The sequence below is a fragment of the Megalops cyprinoides genome, chromosome 8 (genome assembly GCF_013368585.1).
Source record: "Megalops cyprinoides isolate fMegCyp1 chromosome 8, fMegCyp1.pri, whole genome shotgun sequence".
Classification (NCBI taxonomy): Eukaryota; Metazoa; Chordata; class Actinopteri; order Elopiformes; family Megalopidae; genus Megalops; species Megalops cyprinoides.
Genome location: NC_050590.1, coordinates 7733991 through 7748528, shown reverse-complemented (window position 1 = coordinate 7748528; position 14538 = coordinate 7733991). Strand labels below are relative to the sequence as shown.

The 14538-nt window shown below is 45.3% G+C and overlaps 1 protein-coding gene across 1 annotated transcript in view; it reads right to left on the bottom strand.

The window, feature by feature from the left end:
* megf11 (multiple EGF-like-domains 11) overlaps nt 1-14538 on the bottom strand; it is a 93639-nt gene that overhangs the window by 17847 nt on the left and 61254 nt on the right. Inside the window, exons 7-13 of the mRNA XM_036534608.1 lie at nt 12996-13116; nt 11863-11999; nt 10378-10590; nt 9510-9684; nt 4612-4732; nt 2111-2274; nt 1682-1784 (exon numbers count right to left, since the gene is read on the bottom strand). Of these exons, the coding sequence (XP_036390501.1) occupies nt 1682-1784; nt 2111-2274; nt 4612-4732; nt 9510-9684; nt 10378-10590; nt 11863-11999; nt 12996-13116 (1034 nt within the window). The remainder of the gene's footprint in view (nt 1-1681; nt 1785-2110; nt 2275-4611; nt 4733-9509; nt 9685-10377; nt 10591-11862; nt 12000-12995; nt 13117-14538) is intronic.

Sequence of the window (14538 nt, the reverse complement as noted above, 5' to 3'; positions counted from 1 at the left end):
ATCACTGTCTACCAAAAACAATATTCATTTGCCATTTTAGCTGAGCAGGATATGTTTTATAAATCAATCAGATCTACTTTAAGACTGAATGTTGTCTGTAGAATGAAGTTACATCAATTTTAAGAGTAATCACATTTGGATACGAGGGAGAGGAAGCAATAAGACATCTCTTATCTGACAAGTAACAGAAGTTAATCCTCTCTTCCGTGCTCTTATTCCTGTGTGTCTCAGAGTCTGCACTTTGTCAGAGTGAAACCACTTGTGTCTGGCCCCAGTCAATTTACAGATACAATATCTTTTTAAAGTCTCATTTTTAGAGTTTTCGTGTAAGTGAAATAGATTCTGTGGCAGTCTCTTGGTGTTAGTGTAAGAATATGCAGTTAGTGTTTTTCCTGGACTACATCAACATATGTCCTTACATTGCCCCACAATAAAACTACAGTCAATTTCTTCATAAGTACAATTGTTAAAATCAATACAAATACAGCAACTGTTAAAATCAATACAAATAAAATTGTTTGTACTGAAAAAGAGTGACATGTGTATTTAAATATGATTCAGATTAACAGAAAAGTAGCTGAATCCTGGCCATAGTGTCAATGCAATATTCTGTATGTCAGCAGCTCAGTGTAATAGTTTCAGTCTTAGTGCGGTGGTCCCTCAGCAACCAGACGTTTATCAACTGTGGTTTTGATTTCATGCAATTAATGAACTGCCTGAAGTTTCATCATTAGAGGTTGACTGCTTCAGTTACCCAAGTTTGAACACACACTCCCGTCTAATTTGTTTGTTTCAAATCTGTACTCTAATTATCCTGATTGTATCCTTTCCTGCATCTAACTCATGTCCCCTGTCCCCACGTATTGTGGTGTGGCGGTAGGAAAGAAAAAAAGGTTCAGGGTTCAAAAACTAGAGCTAGCTCCGTTCTGTTTAACCAGGACTAGGCTACAGTGTTGTATGCTGCGCACACAATGTTGAGTCATGTTGAGTTAGCGAAGAGTAGCTTTATGTGATTTTTAAACTTCAAATATATATATTTTTTTTAAAAAGTGTCTGTTTTTGCTCATCATTTATTCAGGTCGTACAATGTATTTATGTCTCTGTAGCCCCATGTGAAGTCTGGGACTTACCTACAGGGATCTGCATTGTTAGGGGGAGATTACATGTGACAACGTGTCAAGGGGAGGCTCTGAACAGTGTCAGCGGGGACACCTTGTCTATTGTTAATTGTTCGTCTTGTCAGTTTGAAGGTTGCACCGGTGTTGGTTGCATCACTAGCGTCTACAACTGTTATCCTGCTTTGCATGCAGTTCTGGCCACATCACTGCCACTGCTAGCCAATTTCTGTATCAGTGCAATATACTTGTTGTCTACGCTTGTTCCAGTGTGATGCTTTCAGTGTCAGAGTATTAGCATCAGAATAACAGTGTCTGTGGCGGTGTCTTTGTGTCAGTCAGGTGTCGAGGCAGGTGTGTTAGTCTCACTCTCTCACTCTCTCTCTCTCTCTATAATTCTGGATTTTGCACTGTAAAACAAATAGAGGTGGCATTTTTATAATTGTTGTACATATAGATCATTGTGAAAGGAGCAACATATTCACTGGGCATCACAGCTTCTCCATGTAAATGCCAGTGTCAGTGTAATTATCTTGGTGTTGGAGTCTCAGTGTTCCAAAGCTTACCTGTCCAGCCGGCGAGGCAGCGGCAATACCCGCTCACTGGGTCACAGCCGTCGGCATGGCTACAGTCACACCTCTCCCGACACTCCAGCCCATACGTGCCATCCTGACAAAATGGCAACACAGCACAACCGTGTCACAAAAATTTTGCCAAACCAGGTGGGTTTTGCTCGGAAAGTTACAGGAGACAGACAGCAGTGTGGCTTAGTGGTTGGGGAGCAGGGCTCATAACCGAAAGGTTGCTGGTTCGATTCCCTGCTGGGGCACTGCTGCTGCACCCTTGGGCAAGGTACTTAACCCACAATTGCATCAGTAAATATCCAGCTGCATAAATGGATAACATTGTAAAAAATTGTAAGCTGTGTAAGTCGCTCTGGACAAGAGCGTCTGCTAAATACCAATAACGTAATGTAGTTCCAGTTTGGGACTTACAGGGCAGGGCTGGTCGCAGTGTTCACCCCTCCAGCCTGGGGAGCAGGTGCAGGACCCATCCACGGGGTTGCAGGCTGCCCCGTTGGCACACACACAGGACTGGTTACACCCCAGACCCCAGGTGCCACTGGAGCATGGGATTGAGCAGTCCACACCCTGCCAACCTGGGGCACACAGGGAGGAGAGACAGTCAGAGACCAAAACCCAAACCCATCCACCTGACCATTCAGACATTAATCAACCAACCAATCAATTTTTTTTTCTTTTTACATTTGCATTGTCACACAGCATTGGACAGAGTAGGTTTTTCAGAGGAGAAAAAAAACAGAAAAATCTAAGCAAAACTTATCACATATATTACTTTATAATTACTATTATTATTACTAGTATTTTAGAAGACACGCTGAGGGCAACCTACATAGCATGTATGTTTGTGTATTATCCATTTATATTGATGGGTATGTTTAACAAAGTAACTGAAATTAAGTATATTGTTTAAGGATGCAGCAGTACAACATTTAGGATTTGAACCCGCATCCACCTGTTACAAATGCAGCACCTTAACTGCTGTGCTTCTGTGCCACCCTGGGGACTCTCTGCTGTACTGCCTGCAGTCTTACTCTCTGAAAACACTATCTCCTCAAATGCAGACACTCTGAGTGCAAGACTGTGATGCTTTAAACAGAGCAGACTGTTTTGATATGCTCGCGGCCAGCAAAGTGACTCTGTGGTCAGAGCCGTCACTCAAAGTCAGTCTGAGGTGCCAGAGAAACATACGTGTACACCTCCAATTCTTTAAGACAAACAAACAGCTGAACAGGATGGAAAAAAATGACCAAACCGCAAACCTCCTCCTGCTGTGTGAACAGACGGCACGGTGAACCACATCAGCAATAAGCTTCAAGCGGCTCGTTAATTATGAATAAAGCATTGATTAAGTGGTGGTGGGGGGGGGATCAATCAGAGCCAGAGGTCCACATGGCCTGTCCCACTGGTGACCTCACAGCGCCTACGGTATGTGCCAACTGCACCAAAATGAGGGGGCGACCATATCAGCTGGCACTGGACATGCAGAAAATGCCCAGGGAATACGTTGCTCCTTTCACAATGATCTATATGTACAACATTTATAAAAATGCCACCCTTATTTGTTTTACAGAACAAAATCCAGAATTACAGAGAGAGAGAGAGAAAGAGAGAGAGAGAGAGAGAGAGTGGAAACCAGACTTTGGAAAAAACTATGGTAAAGTAAAAAAGGCTGAAAAGGCAATAAAGATTTTTTTCCCCACTAATAGGGGGAGGAAGGGGGGTTGTCAGATTGCATTATTTATTTTAGTTGTTTTCATTCAGTGAAGTTGTGAGGGCGAGCAGAAGAAGATTTATTTATTGTGAGTGTGTGGGCTGACTTGCTAGTCCTGTAGCTAAATAAACACCTGTTCAAGGTAAGAGATTTCTGCTGTTCTCCACGTCCTGTCATTCCCTGAACACAGTGCCTAAAAACCTGTTTTTTTATACTTGGCATCATTAGCAAGTATATTTAATTGTTCAAATATTTATATGGTATTAATATCTGATAAATATTTTACATAAATCAAAAAAGAACACATATTTCCAGGCTTTTTCTTATGAAAGCAATCCCCCAACTTAGAGCATTATTTCTAAGGGAAAATAATATTCAATACAAGACAGTCCAATCTGTGAGTTGTATTGAGAACACAGAGAAAGAATGACCTGTACTGTACAATACCGAGTCCCAGAACTATGGGTATTCTTCCTGTTTTTTTCTTCACGATTGATCTGGTGTCTTCTCCACTGTATGTGTTTTTGTTCAGGGAAAGAATACGGCTGGAAAAGGTGGTAAGACTGACATGCAGCATGTGTGTGACATTTGCTTCTAAAGTCCCTCGCCCTGGTGCCTAGGATGAGTGTGTTAATCAAAGCCTTACAGTGAAGTAAGAGAGCTGGAACAAGACCCAAGCTGTACCTCAGATGTCCTCCAGCCTTTAATTACCAGTCTTTTCTGGGGAAAAATACTGCACTGATGGTAAATATTTTAAGATAACGACACTGAGAAGCTTCACAGAAAGAAAGAGGAGGGAAAAAAATCTCTTAGCCCTTCTCTTGTGCCCACAGACTGAGGTAGGCCTTGCGACGGAACTCCAGCCATCAGTGTCACTGCCTGACAGCTGATTGGCTGGTTGAGTCATAGTTACGCGTGCATAGTGATGTAAATTTAATAGCGTTGTTATTACACAGCAGTGCTCTGCACAGCTGCACGTCTGTTGCTGAATGTGGGCCTGGTTCAGTCTTGCCCCTTACAAACGAGGCCTGCTGTGGCCTTGTGTTCCTCCTGCTGATGTGAATCAGCTTGTGCCTGTGTCTATCAGCAGGGTCTGAGGCAGTAGGGGGGGGGGGGGGGGGGGGGGGCTCTGAAGTGGGGACACATGAAGCAGGAGATTACAAAGCTAGTGTGTGTGGGGGCGGGGGGGGGGGGGGGTTACCTTCTTTACAGAAACAGGAGCCATCAATGGGAGAGCAAGTAGCCTTGTTTTGACAGGAGCAAGAAGAGGAGCAGTTTGATCCATAAAGTCCGGGAGGGCAATTTAGAGAGCAGTCATCTCCCTATGAGAGGTAGAAAGAGAGAGAGAAAGACTCACATACAAACCCTGACACTGGCCAACAGAACACATTGCTTTGAGAGACTCACATGTTTTTATTAGAAGGTTTATTTAAATCAAAAAACGACACCTTCCACATTATGACAAATGACAATAATTTAACAGTCTGACGCTGTTGTTCGTTTAAATTGACTGTATACACTTATGTTCTATTGTGATGGATGTCGCTCTGGATAAGAAATGCATGTAATGTAATGTAACATAGCTCCTCTTGTTTCCACAGGACCTTCGCTGCAGTCTCCCCTGCGTCAGCTCTCTGTGTTGCACCAACGTGCTGAATAATCGCAGCGAGTGTTGAATAGATTTACGCAGCGCTTTTGTGATGTAAGATTAGGGCATAATTTGCTAAAGTCGATCAGTGCTAACAGAGAACACATCTTGGGAATTTAATTGCCACGGGCACTGCACTACATTAATTGATTGACTGATTAATTGACCTGATATGAGCGGGAGCGAAACGACGTGGTCCGAGAACAAGGCGCTGCTTAAAACCTGCATAGCGGATGAACACTGCCAGTTTCTTCCACAAATGGGGCCCCAGCAAAGGTTACACCTCACACCCCACACTTTCAAGCGCCCCCCCCACTGTGAGCCGCTACTCTGGAAATACACTGGGCTGGGTGTGTTTCAGTGAGGGGGGCCCCGTTGGTCTCCGCAGCATGGCAATGCTGGTGTGGAGGGAGAGGGAGAGAGAGAGAGAGAGAGAGAGAGAGAGAGAGAGAGAGAGAGAGAGAGAGAGAGAGAGAGGCCCCTCTATGCACTGGATAATGAGGAGCCGGCTGCGAGAACGCGTGAGCCCCTATCAAATCCCTGGCTGATACATTAGAATAAACCATCCCATAAAAGAAACATAACGCTCCCCCCGCCCCAGCTCCTCTCCAGCCCTGGCTCATAAGAATTTCTCTCTTTTTAACTCCGCGGTGCGACGGGGCCTCTGAGACCCTTTCCGCCCCCCAGTGCCCGTTACCGGACCCCCGGTGAACTGGTTCACCGTGGCCTTCGCGGTCCATCTCAGGCCTTGAGTGACAGCTGACTAAGTGATTTAATTCCCAATTAGCTGCCCAGAAGAGGCCCGGGTGGTGTCTACCCCTGGGCTCCCCAGCTCTGGAAACTGATGAGTTCTGAGCAGTTTCATTAACACCCCAAAACCGGGTTTGAAAGGGAGCCGGGTTAATGCGTGGCCACGGGCGCCAGGGAGCAGAGCTCTCTCATCTTGAAGTCACTTCTTCTGTCGTGTACCCACATAAAAGCCCCCCTCGCCTGTCAATGAAACTTTTATCAGTCGGCCGAAGTTACCTTTGATCTCCGCCTGAGAGTGCCAACAATAGCAATTCTGTCTGTCTGTGTTGGTCGATCAAAAACAGTTAAAGTTTAGTCAGCAAACGTGCGTGGGATGTCACCGCCGTGAACTTCGGCTTGCGTCAGTCTCGCGCACACACACACACACACACAAACACACACACACAACGACTGCTGCTGAGTGACCCCATGGATAGACAGCGCCCAAAACCTGAAATAAACCTTGATATGGAAGGCAAAGACAACTCCTCCTCTTTGCGCAGTGAACTGCCTATCTGAGCAATTACAGACATATGGGTCATTATAGCCTCATTCAGGAGCCCCGTCAAACTTGTTAGGGGGTCACGTGTGAGGGGCGGAGCCTAGGATCCACCCTTCTCCTCTCATCTCGTCTTTGCCATCACTAGAATTTCAACTTAATTGGAGAGGAGCTAAAGGAATGCCTTTTAAGGCTTCTGATATAACATTGATCTTTCCTCTGCCTGTAGATATGCAAACAGAGCCACTAATTAAACACCGGTCTCACTTCCAACTAGTGCATTTAATTGGCTTTGCTGTCAACCTCCAGTTTGATATTAATAAAACAAAGTAAGAGCTCTGAAAAAGAGAGCTGTTAGTGTAATACAAGCAAGGTCTGTGAATGTATGAAAAAAAATTCACCGCTTTTATGAACATTCTCGACCGATACAGACACTTACTTAAGAAACAAAACTAGGGCATCTATAGAATGTCTATAGCAATGGCCACAGCAGACACTGAGTGACTCCACTGAAACAGCAGCGATCGCTGCAGACACTGAGTGACTCCACTGAAACAGCAGCGATCACTGCGATCGCTGCAGACACTGAGTGACTCCACTGAAACAGCAGCGATCACTGCAGACACTGAGTGACTCCACTGAAACAGCAGCGATCACTGCAGACACTGAGAAACTCCTCAGAGAACAGTGATTATCAGTGCAGATAGTGAGTGACATTGAAACAGCAATGATCATACAGATGTTGAGAGAATCCAGCGAAAGACAGTGGCAATCAGTGCAGACACTGAGTGAGTCTTTCAAACAAGAAATAAGTGCAACAAACACTATGACTCTTCTGAAATGTAGCAATGATGACAGCAGGCACTGATGATTGCTGAAAAAACTGTGGAACATTCTGTTTTTTAGAAACAAGTTTGCCATCATTCTGGTCCCCCACAAAAAGCAAAAAAGAGTTTTCCTGTCCAATTACCAGAGGAATTTCAAGCATGCACTTGCTGTGTTCCTCCCCGGCTCTGCGGATTTGTCTCACTCACCCCGTGGAAGAAAAAAAAAAGCGAGGCAAACAGAGGCTGCAGAGGTCTTACGAAGCCGGCTGACCATGGCTCTCTGATCCCTGTGTGAGGAATTTCGCACAGCACGGCCACACGGTTCGCTTTCAGTTTCCTGCGTCGCACGCTGCTCCAACCTCCAGCGCACCTCTGTTTTGGAAACTGCGGCGTGAGACCTAGGATCGCACCCTCCTGCCCGCGACGGGGCAGCTTCGCCCCTTGGTTCCAGTTCCCTTTCTCAACAGCCTGTGTTACTGCCAGCCACCTACGGCATCTGAACCGCCAGCACCTGCGCGGCGTGTGTCAGCCTCGCATCCGCTGATGTAGGTGAACCCGTGCCTCCATCTGCTCGGCGTGCTGTGGGGATTTTGTACCCTGCTTGCATTAACTACCACAGCTAAGCGCTGGTGTTTCTCCTCACGGGTGCGATCGAAGCCCTCCATAAAGCGGGCCTCTTTGGAGCTGCGTTAGTACCTTATTCAGCGTCCACCTGTTTAATGCCCCTTCCCCATGTCCTGTTCTGGCTCCCCGGGTCCCCTGGCACTACTCCCCGCCCCTCTGGGTGTGTTTAATGACTCTGGCGCATGTCTGCGTGCCGCTATGACCCCAGGCTGGGCAGCGTGGATGGACCAGGTGGAGGACATTAAGACACAGTCTGCAGCGAAGGACGTGCCTCTGCCAAGAAGCTCGGATCTTCAAGGCAGCCTGCCATGTGAAGCTGCCTCTCCACAGGCAGCATGCTGGGCACAGGGAGATACAGACTAAAGACTGTTGTTCTTTCTCTTTCTTGCTTTTCCCTCCTAATTTTACTTCTCCCTCTTATCCTTCATCACTCCCATCCCATCCATTTCTTTCTCTGTCTCTCTCTCTCTCTCTCTCTCTCTCATTCTTCTCAATCTCTTATCCCTATTTCTCATCCCTTCCCTTTCTCATCCTACCCCTCTCCCTCTCTCTATCCCTCTCTCTCCCTCTCTCCGCCTCCCTCTCTCTCTTCCTCAATCTCTGTCTTTCCTCCTGAGAGAGGGTCTGCTTCATCTCATTTGCTGGGGGCTGATCTGAACTGACTGGCAGAGAGCTGGTCCACAGGATTGATGTGTAAACTGTGCTTCATAACTGCATAGTTTATTATTAATGGCTGCAAGAATCTCATCAAGGATGAGAATCAATTTCCAAGTCCATGCATCTATTCCTCCTTCCTTCACTTGGCAAGGTTTTTGTATTAAGTGCAGACCTGTGCTGTGCTAGGAAACATCCATTATGGCTGTTGTAGTAAAACACTCCATCTTCCTCTCCTCTTTCAGAGTTTACTTAACTGCCAAAGGCACCCGGATAATTTCCAAAGCACTAATCTGAAACTGGTAACGTTTATATTTTCCCACAAATAGCTTGAAACAAGCACATAACCTTCATCAACATACATTAATGGATAGGGTGCAACACTGAAGTACTCTGTAGAGCTTAGTCTCAGTAAAATTGAGCTATTGATTTGGACTTTTAATTCAGATACATCTCAGTCATTGATTTTTTTCAATAAATATTTGGAACCACTGTTCCAAAAAACAGTTATGTGTGTTTAAACTGAAATATGTATTTTACTTTAGGTGACGTGTTTTATTATTTCAACAAATCACTCTAACTACTCCTCTACATTGCGCTGTAAAACTCAAATGACATTTAAAGTGTGTCCTTTTAACAGCAGTTAATCATCAATTAATACTTTAAAAAGTAAATGTCAATAAAACTCTGAGATTTAATAAAGGGGAATAGGTGATTTGTCATCAGAACCCTGTGATTTAATTAAGTGAGGCACTAAGATTAACTAATGTTAATTAAAGATTTAAAGCCTAATAAGCACTGTAAAAAAATAATTGCTGTAAAGAGCCAGGCCTACTTGAACTGTACTTACTTGGTCCAGTAAACCCAATAATTAGTGGAGTTGTGTGTTCAGAGGTCCTGAAAATGACTGCAGCACTGCATGACCAGTAAGAACTTAGCACTGCGGGAGCGGCAATGACCGCGGACACCACTAGGTGGAGCTCTCACTTACATTGATGTTACTGTGTGGTCACATGGCTGGCCTTAGTGTACGGTATTCCAGCCATCAGGGGACTCACCGTGAACCCAGGGGCGCAGATGCAGGCCCCAGTGATGCCGTCGCAGTCCGCCCCGTTGGCACAGCTGCACGGCTGCCTGCACCCCTCGCCATGGTAACCAGGTGGGCAGGTCTCGTTACAGTACAGCCCCGCCCAGCCAGCGGCGCACGTGCACTCCCCGGACAAGGGGTGGCAACTGGGAACAGAGGTGAGAGTTTTTGCTTTTACTATACCTGGCTGCACTTGCAGAACCAGCGCGACTCCCCCCTCCCCCGTCACAAAAACACAAGGGAGCCAAAAAAGCACAGTCTCGGCTGACAGTGATTCATGTCGCCTGATGTCGACGCGTTAGGCTCAGATGGATGTGGCGTCCTCTCCTTCCCTCCCGCCTTAATGAGATCCACTGCCTCAGTGTCCGGTCTGCCAAATCACCACTGTCAGTCTCTAACATCGCCCGCAGTGGAAAACACTCCCGGGGAGAATGAATAAACCTCGTGTGGTGAATGTGAGCGTGCCGTGAAGTACAGCCACCGCACAGTGAAGGTGGGTCAGTAAACATGTGTCACACTGCAAGTGACCAGAGCCAGAACTAGTTATGGATATTTTATATTAAATGCTGTAACTTGTGGGGTTTCATAGGGAAGTTACAAGGGACGGGCAGCACTGTAGTGTAGTGGTAAGGAGCAGGGCTCATACCCGAAAGGTTGTTGGTTCGATTCCCAGCTGAGGCACTGCTGCTGTACCCTTGCAAAAAGTGCTTAAACCACAATTAGCTCAATAAACATCCAGCTGTATAAACGGATGCAACTGTAACTCTGTCATTCTGGATAAGAGTGCTAAATGACAATGTAATGTGGCGCAGAGGAAGCCATTCGATGGCTATATTTACCTGAGCGTGTTGGTGGTGTTGCAGGGGCAGTACTTGTCACAGATGAGCCCGTAGAGCCCCACAGGGCAAAACCTCTCCTGGCAGTTCTCCCCCTTGAAGCCTGCATCACACAGGCACGCCCCGTTGATGTGGTAGCACTTGGCGCCGTTCTGACAGTCGCACTTATGGGCACACTGTGGGCCGTAGGTGCCAACGGGGCATTCCTCTTGGCACCTGGGAGAAGAGAAGTGATACATCAACATACCGTAGCTATACTTCAGCTCCCGTTGGACAGCATATCACATCAGACTGACAACAGCCAGTAAGACTACATTTCCCAGAATGCATCGCTCCGGGGGAAATAATTGTGCTGGTGAAGGGAATGTGGGGAGGAGCAATTAGAGTCAACCAAAAAAGCAGACTAATGCCAGGTCAGAGGGGGTCAGATCAGAGGCGGACACCTGCTATTTGCAGTCTTTGCTATTTTGTTCCACCACCTGAGTTGTCAGAGGTGAAGCCATAGCCATTAATTCTAATGAATATAATTAGAGCTGCAATGGCTCTCCATGCTGAATAGTAAAGAGCGCAATGGAGGTTCTTTTACAAGAATTTAAATATACAATTCTGGCAGAGCATCAATCTAAAACGTCCAACAAAGCCATTAGAAAGCAGATAAATAGCTCAATTAAATTATAAAATGGGCTGGTTATGTTTCATGTTTAAATTACATTGGCTTCGAACTTATCTGGGGAGACTGGCATTATAACATGGGGGACTGGAGGTGGGAGGTAGGGAACGGGGGGGGGGGGCTAACACAATCCTGGATTATTCCTGGCAGGTTAATTCGTCTGTCACCACCAAAATGAATGGGGGCAATTTCGCAAAATATTAAAGTAAAAGACAGTCTTGTTCTGGAAACATTTTCATCCAGTAGACAATTGCTTTAGCAGAGGAAATAAACCACAGGCTTCCCAGTCAGACGTAGGGAACTAAAGAGAACCGGGGATTTCAATTGACTTCTAATAAAACTCTATTACCAATAATTAAGGGGGAAAAAAAACAAAACAGAACAGTATGCAGCACTGAGTGAGATCAATGGCCTGAACAAGAGCAGAATGATGGAGAGAAACGCACACCAAAATGAATAGGAAGTAGTGTTAATGGGGGTTATTAATAAAACATTAACACCTTCACAAATTTAGCACCTGCTATTGAACCTAATAAGAAAAGCTGGAAAAATGATACATAACATTATTCCGACTGTAATCTATGAGTTATCAAAGCCACAGGAGACATTAACACCAACGTTTATTTAATACGACATTAAGGTATTAATAATAAAGCAGACGTTCGTGATACGATACGGTGCAGTATATGACGGCAGCACTTCATTGATGATCTCTAGAGAATGTCTCACATCTCTTCAGCAGTAGTTGTCGGTAACCCGTCGGTGTAATTCTGTACTTAATGAAAGTACCGTCTGACGGCAGGTGCAAGTATTCATACCTGTCTCCAACGTAGCCTGCCGTACACTGGCACTGCCCCGTGATGTGGTCACACAACCCGCCGTTGCGGCACGGGCACTCCTGGCTGCAATTGATGCCAAACCTGCCAAATTGGCAGGGCTGGGCACAAACGGAGCCCTAAGGACAACACAAAACCACAGACAGGTTCAGCTGGGGGAATGGAATGGGGGGAAGACGCCAGCCTCATCACTCTGATTAAATCAATTACACAGTCACAGCCAGTGAGTTATTATTCCTGTAAATAATCCCAGCAAAAAAGAGAATCAGTTCTAAAAAAAAAAAAAATCGAAGTTGAGGAGAATCCAGTAAATCTGAACGTTAACGCTGCCACTGTATTTCACAGCTGATACCGCTCCATGCGATTTACAATTCTACAATTCCTTTTTTTTTTTTTCTCCACATAAAATAACATCTCATTGTGGTAATGACCAAGTGCTGATGTGTTTTGGGGAGGCAACAAGTTCAGAATGAAAGATATTGGTGTCAGGCATGGGAAATATGAGCAGGTAACAAGACAGGCATTCTTCTGTGACTTAAGACACAATCTCATCAGTATTGCCTCTTCTAGCTCTGTGGCATGAGGGAGCAGCCAGACTCTGAGCGCTCTAATTTTTTTTTAATCCATATAAAATAATGCCTCACTGTGGTAATGGCCAAATGTAAATGCTACTGTGTCTTCGGGAGGCAACGACTTCAGCATTAAAGGTACCAAGGTCATGCAAGTGAAGTATGAGCAGGTAGCATGGCAGCCATTTTCTTGTAACTTAGTACACAATCCCATGTTGGCTCTTCTAGGTCTGTGGAATGAAGCCACATGCAGACTCTGAGCACTCTAAGTCACCGATTCTCAGTCCTGCTCCTGGGGCCCCCCCCCTTGCTCCGCACGTTTTCCATCTCTCCCTGCTCTACCTACCTGACTGAACTCAACAGTGGCACTTTTGATTAGCTGAGCACACCTGATTTAATCAAGAGCATGTCTAGAGCAAGGATAAATAAAAGGTATGCAGGACAGGGGGGCTCCGGGAGCAGGATTGAGAAACACTAAGGCATTGCCTTCAGTGCAGGCATCTGAATGCTGTGTAAGCCGGTGGAGTGTGGGTGGCAGTGTCCTACCATCCAGCCAGGGGGACAGGAGCACTCTCCGGTGACGTGGTGACAGACCCCTCCGTTCTGACAGGGACATCGCAGCTCACACTGAACTCCGTGACTCCCCGAGGGGCAACGATCTCCGCAGCTGCCAGGACGCAGGAACAAAGAGTACAGCACTAAGAAACTACAGCACTGCAGCACCAACATTTACAACGTGTGAAGGAGCAGCCCTTCACCCCCCCCCCCCACCCCCCCCCACCTGTGTTTGTGTGTGGCCCAACACTGATCCGCAGCATCTCTCCACACAGAACACACGTATGACCCAGCACTGAGGAAAATGCTGCGTGACAGACATGACTTTATTTTTTCCCCTAACTTTCAATACAAACATTTTTAATTTATCTGCGTGACGGCTGAACTCACCAGACCGTTCATAGCTCACCTTCATGCGTTGTGATTTACTTTTCTGTCACACTGCATTTACTTAAATGTGTCCTGTGTTTTTTGTGTAGCATTTTATGGCAGACAAATTATCTGTGCATAATTGTACATCTATTTCATGGCCCTCTTCTTGGTCACTTCTTTATTTGTTTACTTGCTTGTCTATAGCTACTAGTTGGTTTTGTTTCTGTATTTTCCACTTTAAACATCATAGACAAACACATATTGAACAGTCCTGGATATTATATATATATATATATATATATATATATATATATATATATATATATATAGGTGTTGAGCTGTATGGTGGGGCCTTGCATCAGATTCAAGGAGAATACACGATGTACTGCACAGCTTAGTCATTTATTACTTTATTCATTTAAGTATAATCATATTTCATCAGTATTGTTTAAGCTAGCTTCATTTGTTTACATCTGTTTACCTCTGAATTTTCACTTAGCTTAATTAAAGGGATCCGGTGGTGGTGAACTTATTAAAAAAAAAAAAAGTGTTTTTGATGTAAAAAAAAAAGTTGCATTTAATTTTGAGTCAAAGTTAAAGACAAATGTTGGTTGAATCCGGGGCATAGTATCACACAGTACAATTCCACAGTCCCACACACCGCTGAATCGATACGTTGTGACACACAGAACAGTGACCGATGCATAGCGCCCTCAGCAATGGTGCAAAGATCTCGGCATTGGGATATATATAAATAAATGTGTCAAACCAGGCAAAGCTGAGCACAAACCCAGAATACCTTAGCGCATTGCACAGAGACAACTCCATATATGCCAAGGATCACACAGCCCCATGCAACACTAAAACAGTACAGTACAGAGGGATGTGGGTATGTAGCATAGTGGTAGCATAGTGTAGCATAGTGGTTAAGGAGCAGGACTCGTAACTGAAAGGTTGCCAGTTTGATGCCCCTGCTGCTGTACCAATTGGGAAGGTACTTAACCCACAATTGCCTCAGTAAATATCCAGCTGTATAAATGGATAACAGTGTATGAAAAACTGTGATGCAGGCCGCTGATGGATACTGATGTAAGCCGCTCTGGATAAAATGCCAATAATGTAATGTAATGGAATGTAATGTATGGATGTGTAATGGAATGTA